This window comes from Triturus cristatus, chromosome 7, assembly GCF_964204655.1.
Source record: "Triturus cristatus chromosome 7, aTriCri1.1, whole genome shotgun sequence".
In the NCBI taxonomy this organism is placed as follows: domain Eukaryota; kingdom Metazoa; phylum Chordata; class Amphibia; order Caudata; family Salamandridae; genus Triturus; species Triturus cristatus.
The window spans coordinates 1678718238-1678743390 of NC_140590.1; the positions used below are offsets into that span (position 1 = coordinate 1678718238).

The 25153-nt window shown below is 41.9% G+C and overlaps 1 protein-coding gene across 3 annotated transcripts in view; it reads left to right on the forward strand.

The window, feature by feature from the left end:
* Positions 1-25153, forward strand: part of LOC146812686 (uncharacterized) — a 213228-nt gene that overhangs the window by 62405 nt on the left and 125670 nt on the right. For all 3 annotated transcript variants that reach the window (XM_085619794.1, XM_085619795.1, XM_085619796.1), the window contains one exon: positions 20475-20585. In XM_085619794.1, the coding sequence (XP_085475920.1) occupies positions 20475-20585 (111 nt within the window). The remainder of the gene's footprint in view (positions 1-20474; positions 20586-25153) is intronic.

Here is a 25153-nt window from a genome sequence, read left to right on the forward strand (position 1 = left end):
AACAAATGAATAGGGAAGTTTCCTTAACAATAATCGTGAAGGTAGCCCGGCTGGCTATGTCCAAGCTGCGGTGAGTCTGCATATCTTGCAGGTTCCAGGTCAGAAGGTGTGCAAAGTCTACTACGGCTTTCATCCTTCCAAGGTTGATAAAATGATTAAAATCAATTTCCATAAAAATAAACCTATTCATAAGCGAATTTAATAGGTCTCGTTTTTTGGGACCTTATAAGTATTTAGTTATGCAGAAGCACAATATCCTTGGTGCAACAATATCAACCGTTGCATGGCTAAACACTTATAAGGTCCCCAAGGCGAGACCTATTGGCTATGCCAATGCTTGTTCCCATTTGTGCAGGAAATAACTCTCCTGGCAGGGGGGCAGAAACTTAGCCTTTACTTGGCCCTGTGTGCACAAAATCTCGAAGGGGGCAGCGCAGCCAATCAAACTCCTGCAGAGCTCCCGGATTCCGCAGAGCAGAGCCGTCAATCTTTCATAGCGCGAAAGCGCTACCTATCACGGCCCTGCTAAATATTCCTGGCCTGCCCCCAGAGTGACTGGACCAATGTGGTCGCTAGGGGCAGGCCTTGATTGTTAAGATTTCCGGGTGGTAATTGCCTCTTGGCGCGGGCGTGCGGCGAACTCTGAGTGCTGTGGAGCTGAGAGGAGGAGTCAGAAGCCGCAAAGACTGGTTTTTCGATCGTGCACTCTGCTTCTGTTGCAGTGGTTCTTTAGGTGCCAGTGTATATGGTTGGATTAATTTAGTGGTCGAAATGTCCACTTTTCCTGCTCTGCCGTTGTCAGCTGCCCCCTCTTTTTCGGTCTTTCTCTCTCTCTCTCTCTCTCTCTCTCGCTGAAACCGTGCTTCAATAAACGTCTCTCGTCTTCTGTTTTTTCTACTTTCCTTAATTCGTTCCCTTGTGAAATGGATCCAAATAAGAAAGAAACCCTTTTGTTGGAAGTGTTTCTGTCATTTTTCTGTTCCAAAGTGCAGCCTCGGGACGAAGAGAAAAAACAGGTTCAAAATACGAAAAATAAATAACTAAAGCATTACAGAGCATTCACAAGGAGGCCAGATTGGTTTTATTAACACCCAAACACAGTAGTGGCACTTTACAGAGTTTGCCAGCGAAGCGCTACTTTTGTTTTCCCCTCTTTCTTTGAACAGCATTGTTTTCCCCGGGTGGGGAAGTGCACCTTTTATGGAGATACTGCAATACCTGGTTGATGGGTGGAGTGGAAACCGATTAATGTGATCCTTATCAGCTTTTTTCCATATTTTAGTTTATAAAATGCGTACCACGGCTCTGTGTTCAGCGATATAGTCTTTTTAAACCATACTGCTCACGGTTCATAAGGATATAAGCAATGGACAGTGATACTGGCCCCTCCCGGAATCTGTAGTGGTGCTTAAAGTTTCAGGCAAAAACACTCTTGATTTCTGAATAATGAGTGTAAAAGTGTTAAGGTAACCATGTTGTTCTACTTAGCTAGGGGTAATTCATGAATGCCAGGTTCAGGTTTGGTTCTGTGGTGACAGAACTACAAGATGAAAAGTCAAAGTGGTGACTGGTTTTGAAAATGAGTAGTTATTAACAAAGGTGCCCAGTTAACCTCCTCCCACAATCAGTATATTGAATAGAATTTAGATTTTTCCTTAAAATGTTTTCTGAAGACCACTCTAGCAAAATTTGAGAGTTTCGACTTTGGGCTGGTTTTTGGGCTGACACTGGTCTGCGTTGAGCTGGATTTGGGCTTATACTTGAGGGTCTTTGGGCTTGGGATGGGTCTCAAAATCTGGCAACACTGGTCACAGTGAGCGCGTCAGCGTGAGCGTATCAGCCTTCTCCACGAACTCCTGCTGAGAATTCCAAAGACCGTGAAAAACTTCTCCTGCTCACAATGGCACCGGCAGTTAGTACAGCAATGTCTAGAGCTCTCGCAGTAGGAATATAGTTCTTTCTGATAGCTGATAAAAAGATAAAAACAGGCACTGCTCACCACAATTATACAGGAACTCACACAGTACAGCCCCCCAGTGTGATGCCTTCTCTTGTAAAGTAACCCCACTCCTAGTACCAGATGAAGTATGGGGTTAAGACCGTATCACCATAAATATTACCGGAGTCTTTGACTCAAAAAATTTTATGTTTATTCCAAATTTAAGGACCCACGACAAAGGAGACATCCGGATAGGTCTAAGTACTGGCCAGGAACTACCATTTTCAGAACTATGCCTTAAGTTCCAAATAGAATACAACACATCACAATGAACAACCATACTAGAACGCATCACATTTTCCACTGAAAACAGACCCTTTTTCCAGTGTGGATAGCTGTAGATTTTTTGGCCCTAGCTCAGTCGGTCCCTCTGGAAAACCGAGCAAATCTTTACAATTTTAAAAACTATATACCTAGGGATATCCAGGTTGTGGTGACGTGTGTGGCTCTCAATAGGTTTTTGTAAACAAAATCCCTTGCAAACCTCAAACCTTGACTAAAAAACACAAAGTTTCCTCACATTTCTGTGATGGAAGGTTTTGAAATCTGCGGGAAGCCACAAACTTCCTTCCACATAGCATTCCCCAAAGTCTCCTGATAAAAATTGTACCTCCCTTGTGGGAGTTGGCCTAGTGCCAGGGACAGAAAATGGCCCAAAACGTAGCATGGACACATCACATTTTTTCATTCAAAACTAACCCTTTTTTTGTAAAATGGGTAGCTCAGCCGGTACATAGGGAAACCTAGCAAACTTGCACATTTTTGAAAACTAGGCACCTGGAGAAATCCAGGGTGGGGGTAATTGTTTGGCTCTCACCAGGTTTTTACCCAGACTCCCTTGCAAATCTCAAACTTTGACTAAAAAAACACATTTTCCTCACATTTCTGTGATGGAAAGTTCTGTAATCTGTGGGGAGCCACAAACGTCATTCCACCCAGCATTCTCCTAAGTCACCAGATAAAAATGGTGCCAGCGACAGAAAATGGCCCAAAACTCAACATGGATAGATCACATTTTTTCTCCACTGAAAAAGGACTCTTTTTTTGAAAAGTGGGTAGCTGTGGATTTTGGGATCTAGCTAGGACGGTACCTAGGGAAACCTAGCAAACTTGCACATTTCTGAAAACTAGACACCTGGAGAAATCTAAGGTAGGATGACTTGCATTGCTCTCACCAGGTTTTTATACCCAGAATCCCTTACAAACCTCAAACTTTGACTAAAAAAACACATTTCCTCAGATTTCTGTGATGGAAAGTTCTGGAATCTGCAGGGAGCCACAAACGTCCTAACCCCTCGAGTTGAAACATGTCTCCCGATAAGAACGGCACCCCACTTGTTTGCACAGGCCAAGAGACTGTGACCCAAAAGGCTCTAAAGTGCTACATTGATAGATAAGCAATAGGGCAGCCACTGTATTAGGGCTGTGCTTTGGAGCCACCCACTCAAACCTATGAACCACAGTAATTTTTTTAAACTAGACAACCCGGGTATTCAGGGTGGGGTGTCCTCTACAGATCCTATGAGGTTTTCTTACCCTGCAACCCTCAAGCTATACCTCAAATCACACATTTTCCTTATATTTCTGTGATGGAAATTTCCGGAATGCGCAGGAATCCACAAAATTGCTACCACCAGCGTTACCCCCCTTGTACCGATAAAAGCACTGTGCAACTTGCTTGACTGGGCCTAGTGTCCACGACAGGAACAGATCAAACCAAAGTCAATGGGAGCCCTTGCGGGGGACTCCTATTGGCCTCGGTTTGATCCATTCCTATCACGGACACTAGGCCCACCCATACAAGTGGCACAGCATTTTTATCGGCACATGTGAGGTAACTTGTGAACGTTTGTGATTTTAGGCAAACTTTGAAATTTGCAGGGTATTGTGGGGGTGGAAACCTCATGGGATTTGTGCATCAGAAATGTGTGGGTTTGCTAGTTTTCATTCGGTGGTGACCTAATCAGGCCCCATCTGATGCAACTACCCCTATTGCCAAACCAGATGAGTTTTTTTGTCAGGAAAATGTTGATGTTTCCACAATACGTTTTGAGGCTTTTCCTGTTGTGGAAACTAGTAGTGTTTTTTAGTGGAACAAGTGAGAAAATGCTGGGCAGTATGAATTTTGTGGATCTCTGTGTATTGTGGAAGCTTACATCACAGAAATGCAAGGAAAATTAGTGATTTTAGGTAGAGTTTGAGGTACGCAAAACATTATGGTTAAGAACACCCTGGATTCCCCCTGATGTCTAGTTTTCCAAAATGTCTGGAATCAGTCATTTTCTTTAGGTGGTGGGCTTCTCAAGCCCAAAAAGTGCAGCCATTCACCATGGCAAGTGGCAAGACATTGGACTTAGCCCTAGTCGCCTGGCTGGTGTGAAAAAACAACACCCAAAAGAATCAAATGTCCTCTCTCTTGTCTATGGGATGGGGTGTTATAGTCCCTGGAGAGCAGAAAGACTGTTGGGGCTTTAGGAAAGAGGGGGGTTCTAGATGTCAGGATGGACCAGACCCTTCCTAATATTTTATTTACCAAAGAGTCCTTTCATCCACTGGGCTTGTTGCCCCTGGTCACAAATTGTGGGAAAAGTCCATCTCTGCCCTCCAAGGAGGCCACAGTACTGGTTTATCCTCCTTGGGGTAGAGTGGTGGCCAGTGCCAGAGTGCAATGCCTCCACCCTTTTCTTTTGCCCCAAATGCAAATGCCTGGAGTCTGGTGGGCTGATTTGGGGCAACACACTCAGTTGGGGTGGAAAGACGCTTTAACCTCTTTTAGGGTGTGGGTGTGGCTAAATGCCAGGGTAAGCCCTCACCTCCTTTTGTTTGTTTTGGCACCATTTTGAAATCACTAGTATTTACTGTACTTTCTGTCCCCCAAAGAAGGGCAGATTGAGGGTGAAAATCCATGTTCATTACCTGGGGAAGGTGGGGGGGCAGAAAGTCTATTGGGCCCTGGGGTTGGGAGAACAGATTCTCATGCCTAAGGGAATGCAGTCCCTCCTGTCTAGTGGAGTTTTAGTCCCCCGGGGGAAGCAAATTTGGGGTAATTGCCCTATCCACCTCCTAGAGGGTAGAACGACTACTGAGTTTTTTTTGGGGTGCTGGGTATCGCCAGACCTATGGTGGGCAGCCCCCACCCCAATGTTTTTTTTCCATAGTGTCTAGAGGACATTTGCCACCGAGAGGGCCAGAAAGACTGTCTGTGCCGTTTCTGGGGTGTGGTATGGCCATGCACATGGTGGGCAGCCTCAACTCCTATGTTTATTTTGAGAAAATATACCCTGGTGTCTTGTGGGCTTTCTCCCCCCGTGGGGCAGATATGGGGTAATCAACCCATCTGGAACCCCTGAGGGGGGGGGGGCAGAAAGACTGTTTCAAGTATATTGGGGTCAGGGCATGGCCATGTTCTGGTGGGCATCCCCTGCCCCTATATTTTAAATTTAAATAAAATACCTAGTGGCTGATTATGATGGCGGAAGGACCGCCTCCGCAGGGCCGGCGGTGGCAACTGCCGGCCCTGCGGTGGCGGTCCTTCTGCCATCAAATGGATATTTCCCACCGCCAGATTAGGATGGCGGTGGGAACAGGAATGCGTCCGCAGCGGATGGCCCAGGGAGCACAAAATAGTAGCGGTGCCTAGCAGGCACCGTCCAACAGATAAGGATGGCAGTAAAAGACAGCTTTGCCGCCATGGAAAGGCATACGGTCTTTTGCCACGGGGCCCGTTGCGGGCCCCTGAGGGGGTGGGGGCTGCACTTGGGGCGTACATGCCCAAGGTGGCAGGCACCGCGCGTTGCCTGCCACATGGTGTATGGCAATGCACGACGTACCTCTTTGGCATTGCGGCGGGTGCTGCCTACAGCTCTGTCCGCCGCAATGTTAAAGCTGCGAATGCGACCGCCAGGGTGGCGGTCGCATCCTAATTAGTGGTGCGGGACTGCCACACCGCTGGTGGACAGTCCCAGTACCGCTAGGTTTGGGTGGAAGGGCGGACATCCTAATAGGGCCCCTAGTGTCTATGAGGCTTTCATCCCTTCTTCCCCTTGGATGGGGTAGAATGACTGTTGCATGTATATTGGGGAGGAGCATGCCCTTGTGGGCAGGCCCTCTCCCTATATTGTTATATATATTAACTAAATTTCTGGCTTCTAGTGGGATTTCTGCCTCCCCAGGGGGCAGATCAGTAGCAATTGCCCCATCTGCTTCTCATGGGGGAAAAAAGACTGTTGTATGTATATTGGGGTGGGGCACTGGCTATGCCCTTGTGGCCAACCCCACCCCTATATTTTTATATGTATAAAAAAAGTCCTGGTGTCTAGTGGGCAAGTAATTGTCCGATCTACCCCCAGGGGGATGCATAATGACTGCTTTAATGAAACATGCTGGGGGGAGCACACACCTTTGCTAAGGGGCCTCTTCCCCTATCCCTGGTGTCTAGTGGGTGGATCCTGCTTGGGGTTCGCTCTCCTGTGGCAATCCCCAAGCAGAGATTCACTGGGCAGAGATACCATTGGAAAGGGGAGATTCTGCCCTTTCCAATGATACCACTACCATAAGAATCAGTGCTCCGGGGTGAGATATCTCCTGAGCACCGATTCATGAAAAGAGCCCTTTGGCTTGTTTTACTTTCACTTATGTAATGTGATGAAGTCAGAGTGCCCTGTGCACTGATCGTCAATACAAACAAACAAAAAAAGAGCTCAGGATGCTACTGGGCTTCGGGACAAAAAAAGGAAGCCTTTGTAACCCCCCACCCCCAGTGTCGGGCAGTGGGCGACGGATGCACTGGGGATGGAGTGTGATCGTCAGCCATTGGCCGACAGCTGCACTTAAGGAGTTAAAGAAAGGAAGTAACTAAGGTGTCTTGCACTACTTAACTGTAGGAACACCGTCATTTTTAAAGACATCTCGCCAACAAACTTGTAAAATTTTGATAAAGTCACTTCAAAATCTAAAGTGTGATTATTTTTACGTAACGAAAAACTATTTTGCGGAGGCGCAGATACAAATCTACCCCAGGGTTTCCTCAGATCACAACCCATTAATAATAAAACTCACGGTGCAGGGCTTGGTTCGGTCCCACAGGACATTCTCATTTGATAGGAAACTACTTTTTAATGATCAGTTTATTTCTCAGATTTGACAATGGCTAAACCAATTTTTGTCTGTTACCCGCAACTCTACCACTCATGGCACGGTTTGGGATGCTTTAAAGGCGGGTTTCTGGGGAAATTCTGAGTTTTGGATTATATGCTCAAAAACAGCAGAGACAGGTCATACAGGAACTATATGCGGACCTTCAGAATGCAGAGTATGCTCTTATTCAAGCTTTACAGGTGAACCTTGACATTAGTCAGGTGCAAACGAAGGTAGCTTGCTGCAAGGCTAGCATAAATGCTCTTTGGTCAAAAGATAATGCCAAGAAATCTCAGATTTTTAGAAGGGATTGTTACTAATACGGTGAAGCAACAGGCAGATGCCTGGCAAAAAAAATTAGGTGCAAGGAGGTAAAATGTGCAAACAATGCGATTGAAGACTCAGCTGGGAGATTAGCCGAAACACCTATGGAAATACTAGAAGTCCTTAGGATCTTCTACAAGGAACTGTATAAGGATGATTCAAGTAGACAGGAGAAAACTTAATCCTTCTTCAAAGACCCTTTTAGAAAAATGCTCTGTCTAGCTGACCAGAAATATTTGGAAGAGCCTATAACACTGGAAGAGCTTGTGGAGGCTGTTGGCTCTTCAGCAACAGGCAAGGCTGCTGGGCCGGACAAACTTCCATTAGAACTATATACAGTCTTTTTGTGGGAATTAAAATCAGATATGCTTAGTGTGTTTCTGGAAGCACAGAAAGACGATGCCCCGGCATCATGGGATGTAGCTAATATTATTATTTTTAAGAAGAAAGACAAATCGTCTATACTACCTGGGTCGTATAGGCCCATTTCACTTTTAAATTGCAATGGGAAAATATACGCGAAGATCCTTGCCACACGACTTTCCCGAGTGATTACCCTCCTAGTCTCTGTGTGTCAACACGGCTTTATCCCAGGAAGAGGCACGGTCAACCACATTAGCAGGATGGGTGCTTTGTTGGAGTATGTCCAGCAAGCTCCATGTGGAATAATTTTATTAGACGCAGAAAAAGCGTTTGACCGTGTCTCTTGGGAATTATTATGGGCAACTATGCAGTGGCAAGGGTTCGGCCCGGGCTTTATCAGGGCCGTAAAAACTATGTATAAGTCTCCTTTGGCCCGAATATGCGCAATGGGACTCGAATCTGATCTGGTGCCAATTTTTAGAGGTACCTGACAAGGGTGTCCGTGCTCCCCTCTACTCTTTACTCTTTACATCAATCCATTTTTAAACTTATTGAAAATAGCTTAAACATCCCCCCATCCGTGAGGATTGGGCGACAGTATGTCAAAACATTAGCATATACTGATGACATTGCTGTAGTTTCGTAGAATCGAGCCAAGGCCGTGGTAGAGATTGAGCGGCTAGCAACTTTATTTGGACAAAACTCTGGTTATAAATTAAATTTATCTAAAACGTAAATAATTTGTACAAAGCAAGCGCTTTTTACTGACTGCAGGGTCACAGAAGAGGCAACCTACTTGGGGATCCGCATAAATGTGTGTTTGTATAAAATGGTACTTTCCAATTGGGACGCCTTGGTTCGTATAATTAAAAGGGAGCTTGATAGAATAGGTCAACATCTTTCAATGGTGAGCAGGCGTAATGTTTTAAAAATGAATATTCTCCCTAAATTTCTATATTACTTTAGGTCTGTAACCCTGGAACTTACTAAAAAGCAGCTTCAAAAACTACAGTCTATATGTAGCAGTTTACGTGGGCTCAAGGTAAACCCAGTCAAGCAATGAAATACTTAAATCTACCACGATCGCGAGGGGGCTGGTCAGTACCCAATTTCATGTTTTATTATTGGGCATGCTTACTTCAGCATATGGGAATATTATTGGTGGGGGCAGGGGAAGTTGTAGCAGCTGAATTCCCTCATATATTTTAAATGCTTCTAAGCTTTGATGCCGAGAGGGGTTTCGTTCCAAATCTAGAGCCTAGCTAGTACTAGAAAACCCGTTTCAAGGTGTTGCTCACTGCTTACAAGGTATGGCTCCAGGTGCGGAGGTATATACAGATAGGGAGGATTAATCTTTACACACCTACCGCATCTTGAACATTATTGCCATCCATCTTTTCGAATACCATAATGGCCAGATGGAGATGGAAGGGTGTCGTAATTTTGGGAGACTTGGTGGATAAAAACGGTATACGGTCTTACTCCTCGTTGGTCTCTGAATTTGATTTGCCAAAAGCGGACTTTTTTAAATACCTGCAAATCCAGGACTATCTATTAAAAAAGGCAAATGTAGGCATTTTATCCCCAAAAAATAACCTACTAGCGACAATTAGGGGGCGGGGGAAGATTGGTACCCTATGTCAACTTCTCATTGAGGCGCAATCTGATGATTTGAAGGCGCAAAATTTAAAATGGAATGCCAGACTACATGACTCGATTGCATTGGCTGAAAAACTTTTGTTATCCTCCAGCCTTCAAACGCAATATTATAAGACTATATTTAATTTACATTATACCCCGGCCAAAATAGCATGCTGGGGTGGGTTAAATGATAGCAAATGTACATGGTGTGGGGGAATAAGGCTGATAGTCTACATATGTTTTTCGCCTGCTCAGAGTTGAAGCATTTGATTAGCAGGATAGAGGCTTTTTTAACCGAGGTCACAGGAGTACAGATGCGGATTACTCCCCCTGTTATGTTATTAGGGATTCTGAAAGACTCAATGGTTAGTGGCGAGATGCATAAACATAGGTATTTAGTATTCATAGCCGTAGCTGTGGCTCGATTATGCATAACGACATTATGACGACAGAAAGAACTACCGCCATTTGAAATGTGGAGAAGAAGGTTATACTTTATCTGTAATTTAGAGCAGAGGCTGTATGCTCTCAAGGGGTTGCACAAAGGGAGATTGGGTATGGAGATATGGGGTCCTTTAATATATCACCTGACGGATACCAGGGCTTAGGTTATGCTGCTGGGCATATTGTTGCATAATTTTCCTGCCTACTACTTTTTATGTTGTTTTTTCTTTTACTTTAGGAATGAATTGATATGTACTTTGAACCTAATGTGGGCTTTATATAATTATGATTCTTTTGTATATGTCTTGTCACTTCTCCCCTCCTGGATTCAGAAATGATGTATGGCTGTTGAGTTATTTTACCTGGTATATGCATACTATGTATTATTGGCTTATCAAAAAAAAAAAAAAATCTAAAGAGTGTTTTTCATGAACATGCAGAACAGTCCACCCATAGTGCATCATATTATACTAGTGCATTGTGAAGTTAGTGATAGTTTGCAAACATGTATATTGGAAAATGGCCCTCTGCAGGGTCACCCCCAAAGTCATTAACATTTTCTTACTTTAGCCATTTGGTGCCTGCTGCCTGTCTTTAATACAAGTCCGGGAGGGTGACAGCTGGGCTTTGTGTATTCTCCCTAGACAGCCACACAGAATGAGATCTTAGGTGTGGCTTGATGGGCCATCCTGGCAGGCTGGGAGGGAGGAGCTGGACCCAGCCTCACTTACACCTGAATAGTCTGTGTGTTGTCTCCACACAAAGGGCTGCAACTCCCCCGTAGTGGAGCCATGGCATGCTTCCCCCAACCCTTGCAGTAATGCAAATCATAAACTAAGAGGAAAGTCAGTTGGTATATGTACTCTCTGAGTGACCTGGGTTGCTACTATACATGAACAACATTATAGTTCATGAATTAAAACACAAGAGAAAGTTTTATACAGCACACATCCTGAAGTCACATAATTCAAGGTTCTCATATATGAGATAAAGAAAGAGGTGAAAAGTGAAATAAATCAATTGCCTAGGATCAGACAATTTGGTCAAGTGGGAAAGCCAAGATCGATCACAAGTATTCTGGCTTCACAATGTGCTATTCATCATTTAGTCATACATGCTTTGTTGTCCTCAGTCACACCACACACCAAACGTTTTGCCCCCCTGGAATATATTTCGAGTACCCATGGTCTATAACTTCTCTTCAACTTAGAAAGAAATTAGTTTACATTTTGTTTTAGTTTAATACATGTATATTTTAAAAAATATATTTATTGTAATTACCAAAATAGCATAGTTTAATATTTTACATATGATTTTTGTGTGGATTTATTTAAATAGTTTTTTAAATATTTAATATTTTATTACATTTTGTAAAATGATTAATATCTGGTTAAATGTTTATTTTGTGTTTTTGAGAAGAGTTGAAAATAGTTTTTAGGATTCGTGGATGGGTAGTGCATACGGGTATTAAGATGTTTATAGATTTGAAGGACAGGTAGCGTATAGGGGTAGTATGAGTGTGTTAGGGTTCAGTTATGGCGGGTTATAGTGGAAGAATAGCATTTAGAGAGTTCAGGGATAGGTAGTGTATGGAGTAGTAAGTGTAGAGCGGAGTGGCATACAGTGGAATAGCATATAGTGGTGTGGCGTAGAGTGGAGTGCTGGAGAAAGTAGTGGCATACAGTGGAATAGCATGTAGTGGAGTGGTATACAATGGAGTGGTGTTGGGTGGACTGGCATACAGTGGAATAGCTAAAGGGTCTAGTGGAGTGGCGTACAATACAATAGCATAAAGTGGAGTGGGGTAGAGTGAAGTTTTGTAAACTGGAGTGGTGTATAGTGTAGTAGTGAACAGTGTAGTGGCATATAGTGAAATAGCGTACAGTGGATTGGCGTAGAGTGGAGTGGCAAACAGTGGAATAGTGTAGAGTGGAATGGAATAGCGTGGAGTGAAGTGGTGTTATCTGGAATGGCATAGAGTATAGTAGTGTACAGTGGAGTGTCATACTGTGAAATAGCGTGAAGTGTCATACAGAGGAGTGGCGTACAGTGTAGTGGTGTAGAGTTGAGGTGTATAGAGTGGAATAGCGGAGAGGTGTACAATGTAGTGTATTGGAGTGGAATAGCTTAGAGAGGACTAGCAGAAGCATACAGTGGTATACCATACAGTGGAATGGCGTAGAGTGGAGAGGTGTACAGTCAAATAGCTTAAAGTGTAGTGATGTATAGTGTCGTTGCTGACAGTGGAAATGAGTATAGTGGATTGGCGTAGATTGGAGGGGGTACAGTGGAGTGGTGTAGATTGGAGTGGAGTGGTGTAGCGTGTAGTTGAGTACAATGGAATAGTGAGCAGTAGAGTGGAGTGGCATAGATTGGAGTAGGGTGGTGTGCCATTGAGTGGCATAGCATACAGTGGAGTGGTTTAGAGTGAAGTGGCATACAGTAGCGTGTGGTAGAGTGTGGTGGCATATAGTGGAATTGTGTAGAGTGGAGTGGGGGAGAGTGAAGGGGTGTAGAGATGAGTTGCATAGTGTGGAACAGCATACACTGGAGTTGGGTAGAATCAAATGGCATACAGTGGAGTGAGGTACAGTGTAGTGGTGTAGAGAGGAATTGAATACAGTTGAGTGAAGAAGAGTGGAGTGTTTTAGAATGAAGTGTCATAGAGTTGAGTAGTGTAGAGTGGAGTGTTGTAGAATGGGTTTGCGTACAGTGGTGTGGCATACACTGGAGTGTTGTAGAACGAAGTGGCGTAGAGTAAAGTGGTGTAGAGCAGAATAGCTTAGACTGTAGTGCTGTAGTGGAGTGCCGTAGAGTGGAGTGCCGAAGTTTGGAGAGACATACCGTGAAGTAGCATACAGAGGATTGGTGTAAAGTGGAATAATGTTGAGTGTAGTGGCATACTGTGGATTGACATAGAGTGGAGTGCCTTATAGTGGAATAACATAGAGTGGATTGTTGTAGAATGGAGTCTCATAGAGTGGAATTTCGTAGAGTGTAGTGTCATAGAGTGGAGTTGCGTACAGTGGAATAGTGTAGAGTGTAGTAGCTTACAGTGAAGGTTTCTACAGTGGTGTGGCGTACACTGGAGTGTCGTAGAACAGAGTGGCATAAAGTACAGTACCGTAGAGTGAAATAGCATAGACTGTAGTGCTGTAGAGTGGAGTATGGTAGAGTGGAGTGGTATACAATGGAGTGGTGTATAACGTTGAGGGCAGGGGTGTACAATGGACTGTTGTACGGTGGAGTGCAATATAGTGCAATAGTATAGAATGGAGAGACATAGAGTGGGTTGTTATACAGTGGAATAGCGTAGATTGCAGTAGTGTACAATAGAGTGATGTACTTTGAAGTACTGTGGTGTGTGTAGAATAGAGTGGCATATACTGAAGGGATGTAGAGTGGAGTGGCATACAGTCGAATAGCGTACAGTAGAGTGGTGTACACCGGAGTGGTGTAGAGTCAAGTGACATAGAGTGGAATAGCGTAGAGTGTAGTGTCATAGAGTGGAGTTGCGTAGAGTGCAGTAGCTTATAGTGGAAGGACGTTTAGTGTAGTGACATAGAATGGAGAGGCATAGAGTGGGTTGTTATACAGTGGAATAGCGTAGATTGCAGTAGTGTACAGTAGAGTAATGTACTTTGAAGTACTGTGGAGTGTGTAGAATAGAGTGGCATATACTGAAGTGATGTAGAGTGGAGTGGCATACAGTCGAATAGCGTACAGTAGAGTGGTGTACACTGGAGTGGTGTAGAGTCAAGTGACGTAGAGTGGAATAGCGTAGAGTGTAGTGTCATAGAGTGGAGTTGCGTAGAGTGTAGTAGCTTATAGTGGTGGGACGTTTAGTGTAGTGACATAGAGTGGAGTGGCGTAGAGTGGTAATTGAAACATAAGTATCGTGAAAGTGTGTGAATGGATGTAGGAGTAGGTGCCCAAACCCTGCAACTCCCCCTGTCTGTTGGCTACAACAGATGACACTGTCTCCCAAAACTATTAGAAAATGCAGCTGCTGTTCCAGCACGTATTTTTGTGCTAGGCACATCTGTTATATTGCAATGCTGTTGCAATTTCTTCTACTTGACAAGGGTGCAGGGTCTTTGAGATACATCTAAGAGAGGACCCCAGGACTCTGCCAGGCTGTAATTCTATCCAGAGTTCACCCTGAAGCCATTGTCTTCATCAGGGCCACATCCTGCCTCACAATGAATGGAATGGACCTAGGGACTGTAGAAATCAAAACCTTCTCTGGGGCTTCACTGATACACCTGGTCCTTTTAAACCAACAAAGAAGAGATTGGCACAGAAGCTGTAATATAAAAGACATCTTTTTATTTAACCTCAGAGAGGGAAAAAATGTGTTACACAGTATTCTCAAGTCACTGTATGAGACATTTTCTAAGGAGTACAGAGAACAGGGGCATTATATACCCACACAGGGGCTGAAAAAAGGAGGTACAAGTACACATGAGAAGAGTTATACACATAGATGGTCATACAGAAACTGCACAGTTAACAAGTAGGAGGAGTAATAAGTTGCTGACATCAGTTAGAACAGCCTGACAGTTCTATACTAGGAACAGGTGCACTCTACTAGCTAAGCACATCTGAGCATGTGCAAGACTCTGGGAGAGGGAAACAGCAAATGGCTAGCACATAGCTAACTAAAATGGCTGCCAAGTACAAAATGGCTTTCAGCTCATGCTAAGAGATTAATGCAATCTTCAACAGATGGTCCTTTTAGCATGAGCTAAAGACATTTCCCATAATCCAGTAGGAAACGATAAAATATGCACATTAATTTTTTTCATAAATTTATCAATATCCTAATTCATTGCTTGGTGGGCATTTCACATTCTAAATATTGTTAAGCGGGTATGTATAAGGTATAAGCAGGAGTACAAAGGGAACAGAGCATTGGGTCATACAGATAGCAGGAGAGAGTAATTACTATTATCAGAAACAGAACTATTAGCTTTCTAGACCTAAGCAAATCCTAGAACCATCCAGTAAAAACATTTTCAAGGCTCCTATGCATTTCAGTGACCATCAATTTCAACTTCAAAATAGCCAACAGCACATATCTAATAAAAACATTTTCGCTAGACTTTTCCAGTGTTTCCTTTATCAGGGCTAGAGTATCAATCAAGGAAAGGGTAAAGTAACATTTGTCAACTGCTCAGATGAACTTTTCTCTTGTAGAATAAACATTATTCCTAATACAATTATGAAAGCAGTCAGACATATTATTACAAAAATGATCCTGGATCCAGAGGACCAGGAGGACCACACAGGACCATGAGGATTAGGACGAAGAGCTGCAAAGGGCTGCTCCTCCTCAAAAATGAGACGACCAAGGGGGTACATTTTCAACAAAAAAGAAAAAGAAGTCCTTGGGAAATTAAAGCCGCTGTACAACCAGCCAGAGGGGAGTCTTCTCCCTGTGTCCGTTTGAGCCTCACAGGCAGGCTCTTGTTGTTCCCACGGTGGAGCTGCACAACTCGCAACTCAGGAATCACGGCCCAGTTTCAAGGGAAAAGTTTCTTCTTTCAGGATAGGGCAATCACCCACCAGGGCAAATGCTCTCAGCGATCCTGTCCAGTGTCTCAGGCAGTGCACCAGCTTTCTTCACTTTAATCTAACAGGCACTAGAGACACAGCACCTGTACCCTGAACTCAAGTCCTTCCCTAACTTCTGTATTGCTCTGCTGGCACACTGCTCTTTCGTCAGGGCCATAGATTGCATTCAGTGTGCCCAGGTATCTCTTGACCAACAAAGGTGAAGACTTTACAGCCACTTTGGGACCAGGATTCAGAGGCCTGCTGCTAGGATCTCTGAAGCAACCCTTGTTTCAAAGGGGGTTACCTCAAGCAAAAACTTTCTTGCCTTCCTGGTCGGTCTTTGACTCTCGGCTGGGCATCAAAACTTGATCCACGATTTCTCCTTTCTGATTTGTGAACCCGTCTTTCGCCCAAGACAGTGGCAGGGGTACACACTTCACATCCCAGTGCTTCCGGCCTTCTACCTTCACTGAGGTCCTGGTTGTCAGCAATGCCTGTGCTGGTTACCTTCACTTTGACTTCAAGCTGGACTGGTGCTGACTCTCCAAGCTGGATCTGATGTCCGCGCCCCTCGGGCAATGGTTGTAAGGCAGCAAATATCTATTGGTGGACAGAACAAAAGGTCTTTAGACAAGGCACAGAAATAATCTATCAACAGAGAGGTTAGTCTCAGAATACTTCCTAGTCTAGGGACGCCCCATATATTAGCAAGGCACCCAAGAACCACTTTCATCTATGTGAGACTAAAAAAAACAACAGCCTCAACCTATTGGCAAGTATAAAATGAACTCTTTGGTGAACTGACAAGAGTAATACGTCACCCAATCCCAAGCAGCCAAGGAAGTCTGTGTTCATTTACTAAATTCTGAGAAAAGAGAAAAACAATACAGACATACTCCAAATCCTTAAATCTGTATATTCCTATCTTAATCATCTAAAGACCCTCAAGAAAAAAGGAAATGTTCTACACTTTTACTCATAGACTTTGCATTACTTGTACAGGACTGCAGACACTTCTAAAATGATTTCTCTTAATAAAAGCACCTACATTGTATGTTTAGGACCATGCTCTCATGTTATAGGAGCAACAGGAAAATCTAAAACTGCTAATTTAACAAGGATTCCTATTACATAAAGAACTAAAAACTTCAACATAATGGGTACATTTTCTCCAGCAGAACATCTTGTGACTAACAGACTCCTATAAAACAATATTTTCCTCAAAAATGTTTGCTAAGGATCACATGGGCATCTTCCCTGCATTCTATTTTTTCACAATCCAAACTATGCAACATCAGCTCTAGTAAGGACTGTCAGTTTATTTACACAGACTAGCTAATAAAAATTAGCAATGCCCTTGCAAAACTGTATGTAGCATGAGAATAACAAACAATAGTGGTGTTATCACCTGAGAATTTTAGAACAAAAACTACCCACAACTAGTTCCCCTTAAAGATCAATTAAGGAAACAGCAATCTAGACTACTCATCCTTTCATAATTTCATCAGACAGAATGGGCAGTGACATAGCACATTTATTTATTCATTTTATTAATGCTAATAATGTTTAAAACAGTATTACTGAATAGCCAATTAAATGTCTCATGGCTATTTCACAGACAGTTTAGACAGGCTCAAAATACATTGAGAAAAAGAGAGAGAAAACATAAATTTGCCTACCCTTAATTTGTAGAGGAGCTAGCCTCCTCCCCCCCATATTTGACAGTAGGAAACCTGTAACAGGTTTCATTCTGTCAACACTATCAACCCCAATTTGTAGCAACTGGGCATAAACAAACTCTGAGGAGGTAAATAGCACATTGAGCTAGCTAAAGAACATATTCCTTTAGCAAATGTACAAGTGTAACACGAGGGCACATGAATTCAAACTAAATCCCATTGCTTCCTTAATTCAGCCCTAAAAGCATTAGTGCTATACATATGGCAGAGCCATTGTCTTAATAAGAGCTCACATATACCATTATTATTCAATCTGTTCATTTGAGTGAACAAAAACTTGCTTTTGCCAAAAAAAGTAAGCAAAACCTCTTTCTGTCCCTGCCCTTACATATGTACATTTACTGGAGCCTAAGGCAGTTTAAAAGCTGCTCTGATTGGAATAACCTCATTTAAATAGTGAGTTTTACTCAATTTCGACTTTGATGTTTGGGGCACTTAAAAATGAATATCCTACAATGATTTGGCATAATAGTCATCCCCAGAATGTCCTCTACATATCCCAGAGATGTGGCATCGGAAATGTATAATGTATACCCTTATAAAAATGAGTTTTGTACGCCTGGATAAAGTGACATTTCACATGTAAGTGACCCCCTATTGCTGTATAGCATGGCTTAAATTCAATTTGGATGCTAGGAGGTCACAGCATCATTATTAGGCATTATAAATATTAATAAACAAATTTAATGCACCTATTTTAAATAACATTTTTTATATAATCAATTTTTATTTTTTATTTTTAAAAAATCTAATCATTTTGATAAGTCCACGTATGAAAAGCAAGCTGCATCCCTTGCCTATCATATTTAAACACATTCATTCTTAGCCCTAAGAACAGAAGCTTAACTTGAAACATCTTAAGTCTGCGCCACTTTTAAATAAAGGACAGTCATTATTATTTAAAATCAAAAACCACTCTTATCCTTATTTAAAAAGGCATTAAGAAAAGAAATCCCTACTGTCAATCTGTCCTCTGTTTATCAAAAATAATGAAACTATATTTCTAACTTTTAAAACAGCAGTCTGAAATGCAGGATTTTACACCGTTTTTGCACTGACTTAAGGGGTAGTGACTTCAGCTGTTTTCTGTGGCCGGAGTCAGAAATAGTCTAATGTTTACACAGCTGCTTGACACGTAAAGGCCTCGAATTCACACGCCTTTCAAGTCAGCCTTTCGAGCCAACACAAATCTGTCGTTCTGTAATGTGTATTTTGGTTCAGCAACATCCAACTCACTCAGATAATGTGATGCCTTTTAATACCTAATACAGAAGGATAAATGCTGTGACATTTTGTATCTATCTATTGCAAAACACACAATTTCGTTTTTTTGAAGCTTTTTTATTCCTATTCAATGTGGATTCTAATTTTATCTTTAACATTGTGGCAATTTGCACATATGTATAGTGTCTTACTCTGTCAATTTAATGATAGCGTTCAGCTATTTAGCATATATTATATAATTAATTGCTGGATTCTTTTAAAATATATTTTATTTTAATGATGTTTTGTATAACAGAATGATGACAAAAAAAAAAACATTGAGCTCATTCCAGACATTTTCAAAACGGTGTCATACACATAATACAGGGCACTTAAGGCTAGCCATTCTTGCACTAAGAGCGCAATCGCTACTTACAAGTACCACTAATGACAAACCACAGACATTTAAACACATATTTAACCCACAGATCAACACTTAGGACAGAAACAAAAGACAGCCCACAGACTGTACTTAAATCAAACTATTTGTAAATACTAGTTGTAAGTCATATTCACTAGATTTGGCTGGCAGAACACCAGGAAAAAAAACGCTCTGCATATCACCACTTGTGAATGTTACTAAGTGCACAGACCAGGATCCTTTCTACGTACATATTTAGTTCCTCAGGGTACTAGTCACCAAGGAAGAAATACTTTTTATACCTAAACCTAGTTAGGTATCCCCTCTAGGGGAGCCGGCTAATTCAATACAAGTTCCAAGGGTACCTACACAAATGCAACACATTCTACGATGTGTGCTAAGAACAGGCATGCCAAAAATATTGCAGCATATACAATATTATACACAAAGTAGCGCTTAACTCAAAGTGTGCCGTTCAAGTTTACAAAAGTTTCTCATTACCTGCCTACATAAACTGCAGTTTACATATTTCCAAATTCCAAATATTGGCCAATTTCCATACAAATCCAAGAAGCGTCGTAACAAACGACCTTACCAAGCACAAGTTTCCAGATTCTAACTGCCAAGTTCTGAGTGACCAAACGGTCATTTTTAGAATACTCACGCCAAAAATGTTCTCAGTCAGGAGTGGTAAGCAGTTGGAGGAGTCCAATCAGGAAGACCAGAAATATACTGGGCTGCAGAGACAGAATCTCAGTTTTAGGGTACCTTTTTACTAGAGTCCTGTTCTGTCCTCCTCAGCAGATTCCTGTCTCCCATCAGGATCACTCCCTTGGATAGCCACTTCTCTGATGAGCCTCACAGAGGGCACCAATTGTAGAAATCAAAGCCTTCTCTGGGGCTTCACTGATACACCTGGTCCTTTTAAACCAACAAAGAAGAGATTGGCACAGAAGCTGTAATATAAAGGACATCTTTTTATTTAACCTCAGAGAGGGAAAAAATGCGTCACACAGTATTCTCAAGTCACTGTATGAGACATTTTCTAAGGAGTACAGAGAACAGGGGCATTATATACCCCCACAGGGGCTGAAAAAGGCGGTACAAGTAAACATGAGAAGAGTTATACACATAGATGGTCATACAGAAACTGCACAGTCAACAAGTAGGAGGAGTAATAAGTTGCTGACATCAGTTAGAACAGCCTGACAGTTCTATACTAGGAACAGGTGCACTCTACTACCTAAGCACATCTGAGCATGTGCAAGACTCTGGGAGAGGGAAACAGCAAATGGCCAGCACATAGCTAACTAAAATGGTTGCCAAGTACAAAATGGCTTTCAGCTCATGCTAAGAGATTAATGCAATCTTCAACAGGGACCTTTAACCCTACTTATTCCAGTAAAACCCTCTTCTTCACCATTGCACACATCCTACTCTACTGTATTTCTACGAAACCATGAATACGGAGCTCTCATATGCCATCCTACTCACTAAGTGGTCTGACCACATCTACACAACTTCTTCACATCCAGCACCACTAGAGCACCTTCAGCTGGCAGCACGGCTAGTCCATCCACCACTAGTAGTACCTGTATGCCATAAGAAAGTGATTGACCTGATATTTGTTTTCTTGTTCCACCAGGGACCAGTCCACTGCTTCTGGGGCTACTTATTGCTTTCTTATCACTTATGCTACTATGCACCCTCCTGCTGATTCAGAGAAGGAAGCACAGACTCCTCTGCCTGAAGAAGGGTAAGCGATCATTCAAACAGAATTTGGCTCTGGAGGGTACTTCCTAAGCAGATCTCACACCCTGGGCACTGTAGCACAGCAGTACAGAACATAGTGATTCCTTGGGGGAGGTGCTCTTGTGGGGATTCAGGGACTTGTGAGGTGGTCTGAGGGGTGTATTGTCTTTTACTCACTAGCCATGTTCCTTATAATTGTTCAGGCACTTGTGCTGCTGTCTCATGGGTGTGTTCCCCTAGGTAGCCTAGGACTTGTTTACTGTGGTGAGGATGGAACTGGTGCAGTTAGTTCCAGGGATGTGTTCCCTAAGTGACAAGGCAAGCAAGGCTCAAGCTCAGTTTGGGTCAAATGTTGGACTCTGGCTGAGACCTTCTACTGTAACGGTGAGCCAAAATAGAACCAGAGAAGCCACCCCAAACAATGCCCCTTTCCCTTCATATTGCAGATTTGGAACACATACACAGTTAAAAGCAAGACTGCTGAGCAGATATGTAAAATCTAAAAGGATGCTTTTCTGCCTGAATTGAACGCTGAATATTTAAATTAATGTCTGCTCATAGCCAGCTGCTCTGTACATGTGTCCTATAAAGGGTGTGCCCTTTTTTGGTTGGTTTCATTAATTCGCCGTATGTTGCTTAGGATCAGTAATTGCAGATTTACTATTAGTGTTGATTGCTTTAGGATGGACTAATTCAGCCGTTTCAGCCGTAATTCAAATGTCAGAAGGTATATATATATATATATATATATATATATATATATATATATATATATATATATATATATATATAGAAACTAGGTCCTAACTATAACTACCTAATATATGTGATTTAAAGATGTTTTATTCATATAAAATATAGTTAGCTGGACATTTCACTCATATAGTTAGTACAGGCAACTATAACTCACGCGACCGCAATCCTCTGCTGATGACGTCAGATATTACATCACTGATGACATATGTGTCTTTCTGAAAAAAAACATATTTGTAATATATGTATAGCTAAAAATTAATGGAAGAAGACATGGGTAAATAAGTGTCTAAATACAGTGATGAAATATCTGACGTCATCAGCAGAGGATTGCGGTCACGTGAGTTATAGTTGCCTGCACTAACTATAACGGGGGAATTTCAATGGTTTTTCACGACTGAAATGTCCAGCTAACTATAACATGTGTGAAACCTATGGTTTTTTAAGTGAATATATATATATATATATATATATATATATTTGTAGATATATATATATATATTGACAAATCCTCACGAAAGCTTTTGTGGTGACCCGTCAACCGTGGGCTGAGAAAAAGCCGGGGTCCCAAAACACTTTTTGCCCACGCATTTTTCATAGAAAAAATTTGACAAAGACACAGAGAAAATGGCTGAACACATTTTCATATAAAGTGGCTGAATACCAAATTTGACAGAAAGCTAGATCGTTACACAGAAAGTGCTTTTTGTGGTTGATGTAAATCTATTCAGTAGTTTTTGGAAAAATTAAGGTTAAAAATGTATGGATGTATTGACAGTTGATCTGAGAAACTCCTGCAAATTCAAAAATTGGAGCGATCTGATTGGTCGTGATGCTTTTTTCCCCCATAAGGAGTGATCAATCTGATTGGTTAGCCGCAACATGAATTAAAATTGTGCAGCCACCACTGCAGGACATGGGGAGTCAGTCTCCATTACCTGAAAATGTAGGGGAAAAAAAGGGTAGTGGGCAGGGTAGGGGTATCTGTGTGCCCTGAAACCCTGTCCCTTATGGTGGGGTCTCTTTTGTGATCCTATGGGTCTCCCATGGGAGCTAGCTCAGCCCCACTGTGTCCTCTCGTGGGACTCCTGCAGGAGCCCTGTGAGAGTCCAGCAGGACCAAAAAAAATAAAAATAATTAAAAAGGGAAGTAAGTGTCTGGGACTGGATGTCAGTAGACCATGCATGGTGGGGGGTGGCTGCTTGTTCACTGAAAAAAACAAAGGTTAAAGTGGAGAGGTATTCGTGAGGAAGGTAGTTAGAAAAAAACTGGAAAATTGGCCATTTATGCATAACTGACATAAGTATAACGTGCACCGGTGGGATGCTCTACTTATGACCTAACATATGACATCACTGATGACATATTGAATCTATGGCACTGGAAGTTATACTCATGTCAGTTATGTATAACTGGGGAATTTCCCTGGATTTTTTGTTTTTAAAACGGTAATGTTTTTCAGCGTATTTCTACGTTTTGTTTATCATAGGTTAAAATATTAATACCTTTCCCAACTTATAACTCCAATTCAATTAATTTATATTCACAAAAAAAAGTAAAGTGACATTATTGTTAGGTGACAATTTCAGTGCCAATGTAACATTTTAAACTAAAAAAACACAGAAATTCCCCAGTAATAGTTAGCAGAGCTAACTATCAATTTCGCCACGCCATGCTCTGCTTATGACCTCACATATTACATCACTCACGACATATTCTGTGACATCATTAATGACATCACTGATGACATCTCAATTGACATCACTGATACCATCATCCAAGCTGGTTTTGTACACATTGCTTGATAAAATAGAATGGCATTTGAGGCCTGAAATTAAGTACAAAATAGTTCAGAATAATATGGAGCATCATTAATGCCATCACAGATACAACTCCCTTAGGTGTAGCAGGCATATGGTATGTGTAACAATCACCCTATACCATACACTTCACAGATAGTCTAGTTCACATCGAACACAGATATATGGGAAAACCTCATTGCACACGGTGTTCATTCGCTATGCAACTGTTCAGAGAAACCATATTTCCTAAAGATACTCAAAGTTTGTTCCAGAATTAATGCCCAACCATGGACAGATTTTATGTATATCAAACCCCTCAGTCACTTTTTTTTTTTTGCAGAGTTTTATATAGCGCAAACTTGACCCGAATCTAATCAGGTATCAGAGCGCTTTACATAGCACCAGTTACGTTACATGAGGACACATTTTCCTTTTTTGTTAGGCACGGGGAGATTAAGTGATTTGCCCAGAATCACAGGATGTTCAGCACCATTACCGAGACTTGAACCTAGTTCCCCAGGTCCGAGGTAGAGCGCCCTAGCCGTTAGGCCAACTCCTCTCACTGAACCTACGTTGAGAAATGAAGTTGATGCGAGTAGGAAAGTGGATACTGTAAATAGTGTTTACTCTATGAAGAGAGTTTACTCTGTATCACGCTGTTTGCAGACAGTGAAACTCTCATGAGTAATACACGACAGAGTATTATTAAAGTATCTACTAAGAACAGTGTATACTCTATGCAACACTTGTCAAAAAATACACTCTTCGCTTAAAATAACCAAGGTCTGAAAGAACTAAAGATTATACTACCTGCAGCCTTCATAATGTGGTGAAAACTTTACAGATAACCCATCTTTTGATGCACAAGAAGCAACGTTCATAGGTTAGTACTTGCTGCACATAGTCTTCTATGTTGTGTAGAAATTGTCATATTGAGACAAATCTGTCTAATAACTCAAGGCTTTCTGTCTAATAACTCAAGTCTGATTACAATACTTAATATGTGCTATTTAGAATCTTTGCCCTGTTGGAAACTATTTCTGCAGAACTAATAATCTTGTGTGGAACACGCTGTCACCTGCACACAGTTACTCTTCAATGCAACCATTTTTCATGTGTTTAATACCTCTACACACCTGTGATACATTAGGAGCCCATGCGTTTTGTCAACACTTACACCTATTAGCTAGAAAAAGGCTACACAAAATAAGGTAGAAAAGGAATATGGTAGTTACTCACCATTATGTAAACTATAAAAATATGAAAACACTCATTGGATGATGAGATCAGTGATGTCATCAGTTGTTTAATCAAAGATGAGATTTGAGATGTCATCTGTGATATCATAAACAATGTCGTAGATCATGTCATGGGTGAAGTAATATGTGAGGTCATAAGCAGAGCATGGCGGGCGCAAGTTATAGTGAGCTCTGCTACTATAACTGGTGAATTTCTGTGGATTTTTAGTGCAAAACATTAATGTTGTCGCTGATATATTCACCTAATTATAACTTTACTTTAACCTTTTGCTTTTCCAGTTAATTTCTAAGGTTCTAGAGTTAGGATTGTGTTTCCATTGGAAATGCATTTTTTGTGTTGCTAATAACTTTGGCCTTGTTTGATGAATCTCCACAAAACATTCCGAATGAGTGCTACTTTCCAACTCGTATACGCATGGAATGTTTTGGGTTGATTCGTCAAGCAGGGGCTGAGAAAAGGGGGGATCCCAAAACAAGTGTTCCCTATTCAATTTTCCATAGGAGATTTAGACACCGCTACAGCCAAGCCACTGAATTTATTTACACCAAATTTGGTTGGAAGCTGGATCTTGGTCCAGGAGAGTCCTTTTTGTGTTTTGTTGTAAATCCGTTCAATAGTTTTTGAGAAATTAAAGTTTAAAAAAATGGTATATTTCATGCCACAGAGGATCCCAAAGCCGACAGTTCTTAAACTGGGATCTGATTGGCTGCTACCACCTCAACCAAGTGGCAGCGATGGAGTCCTAAAAAAAACATGA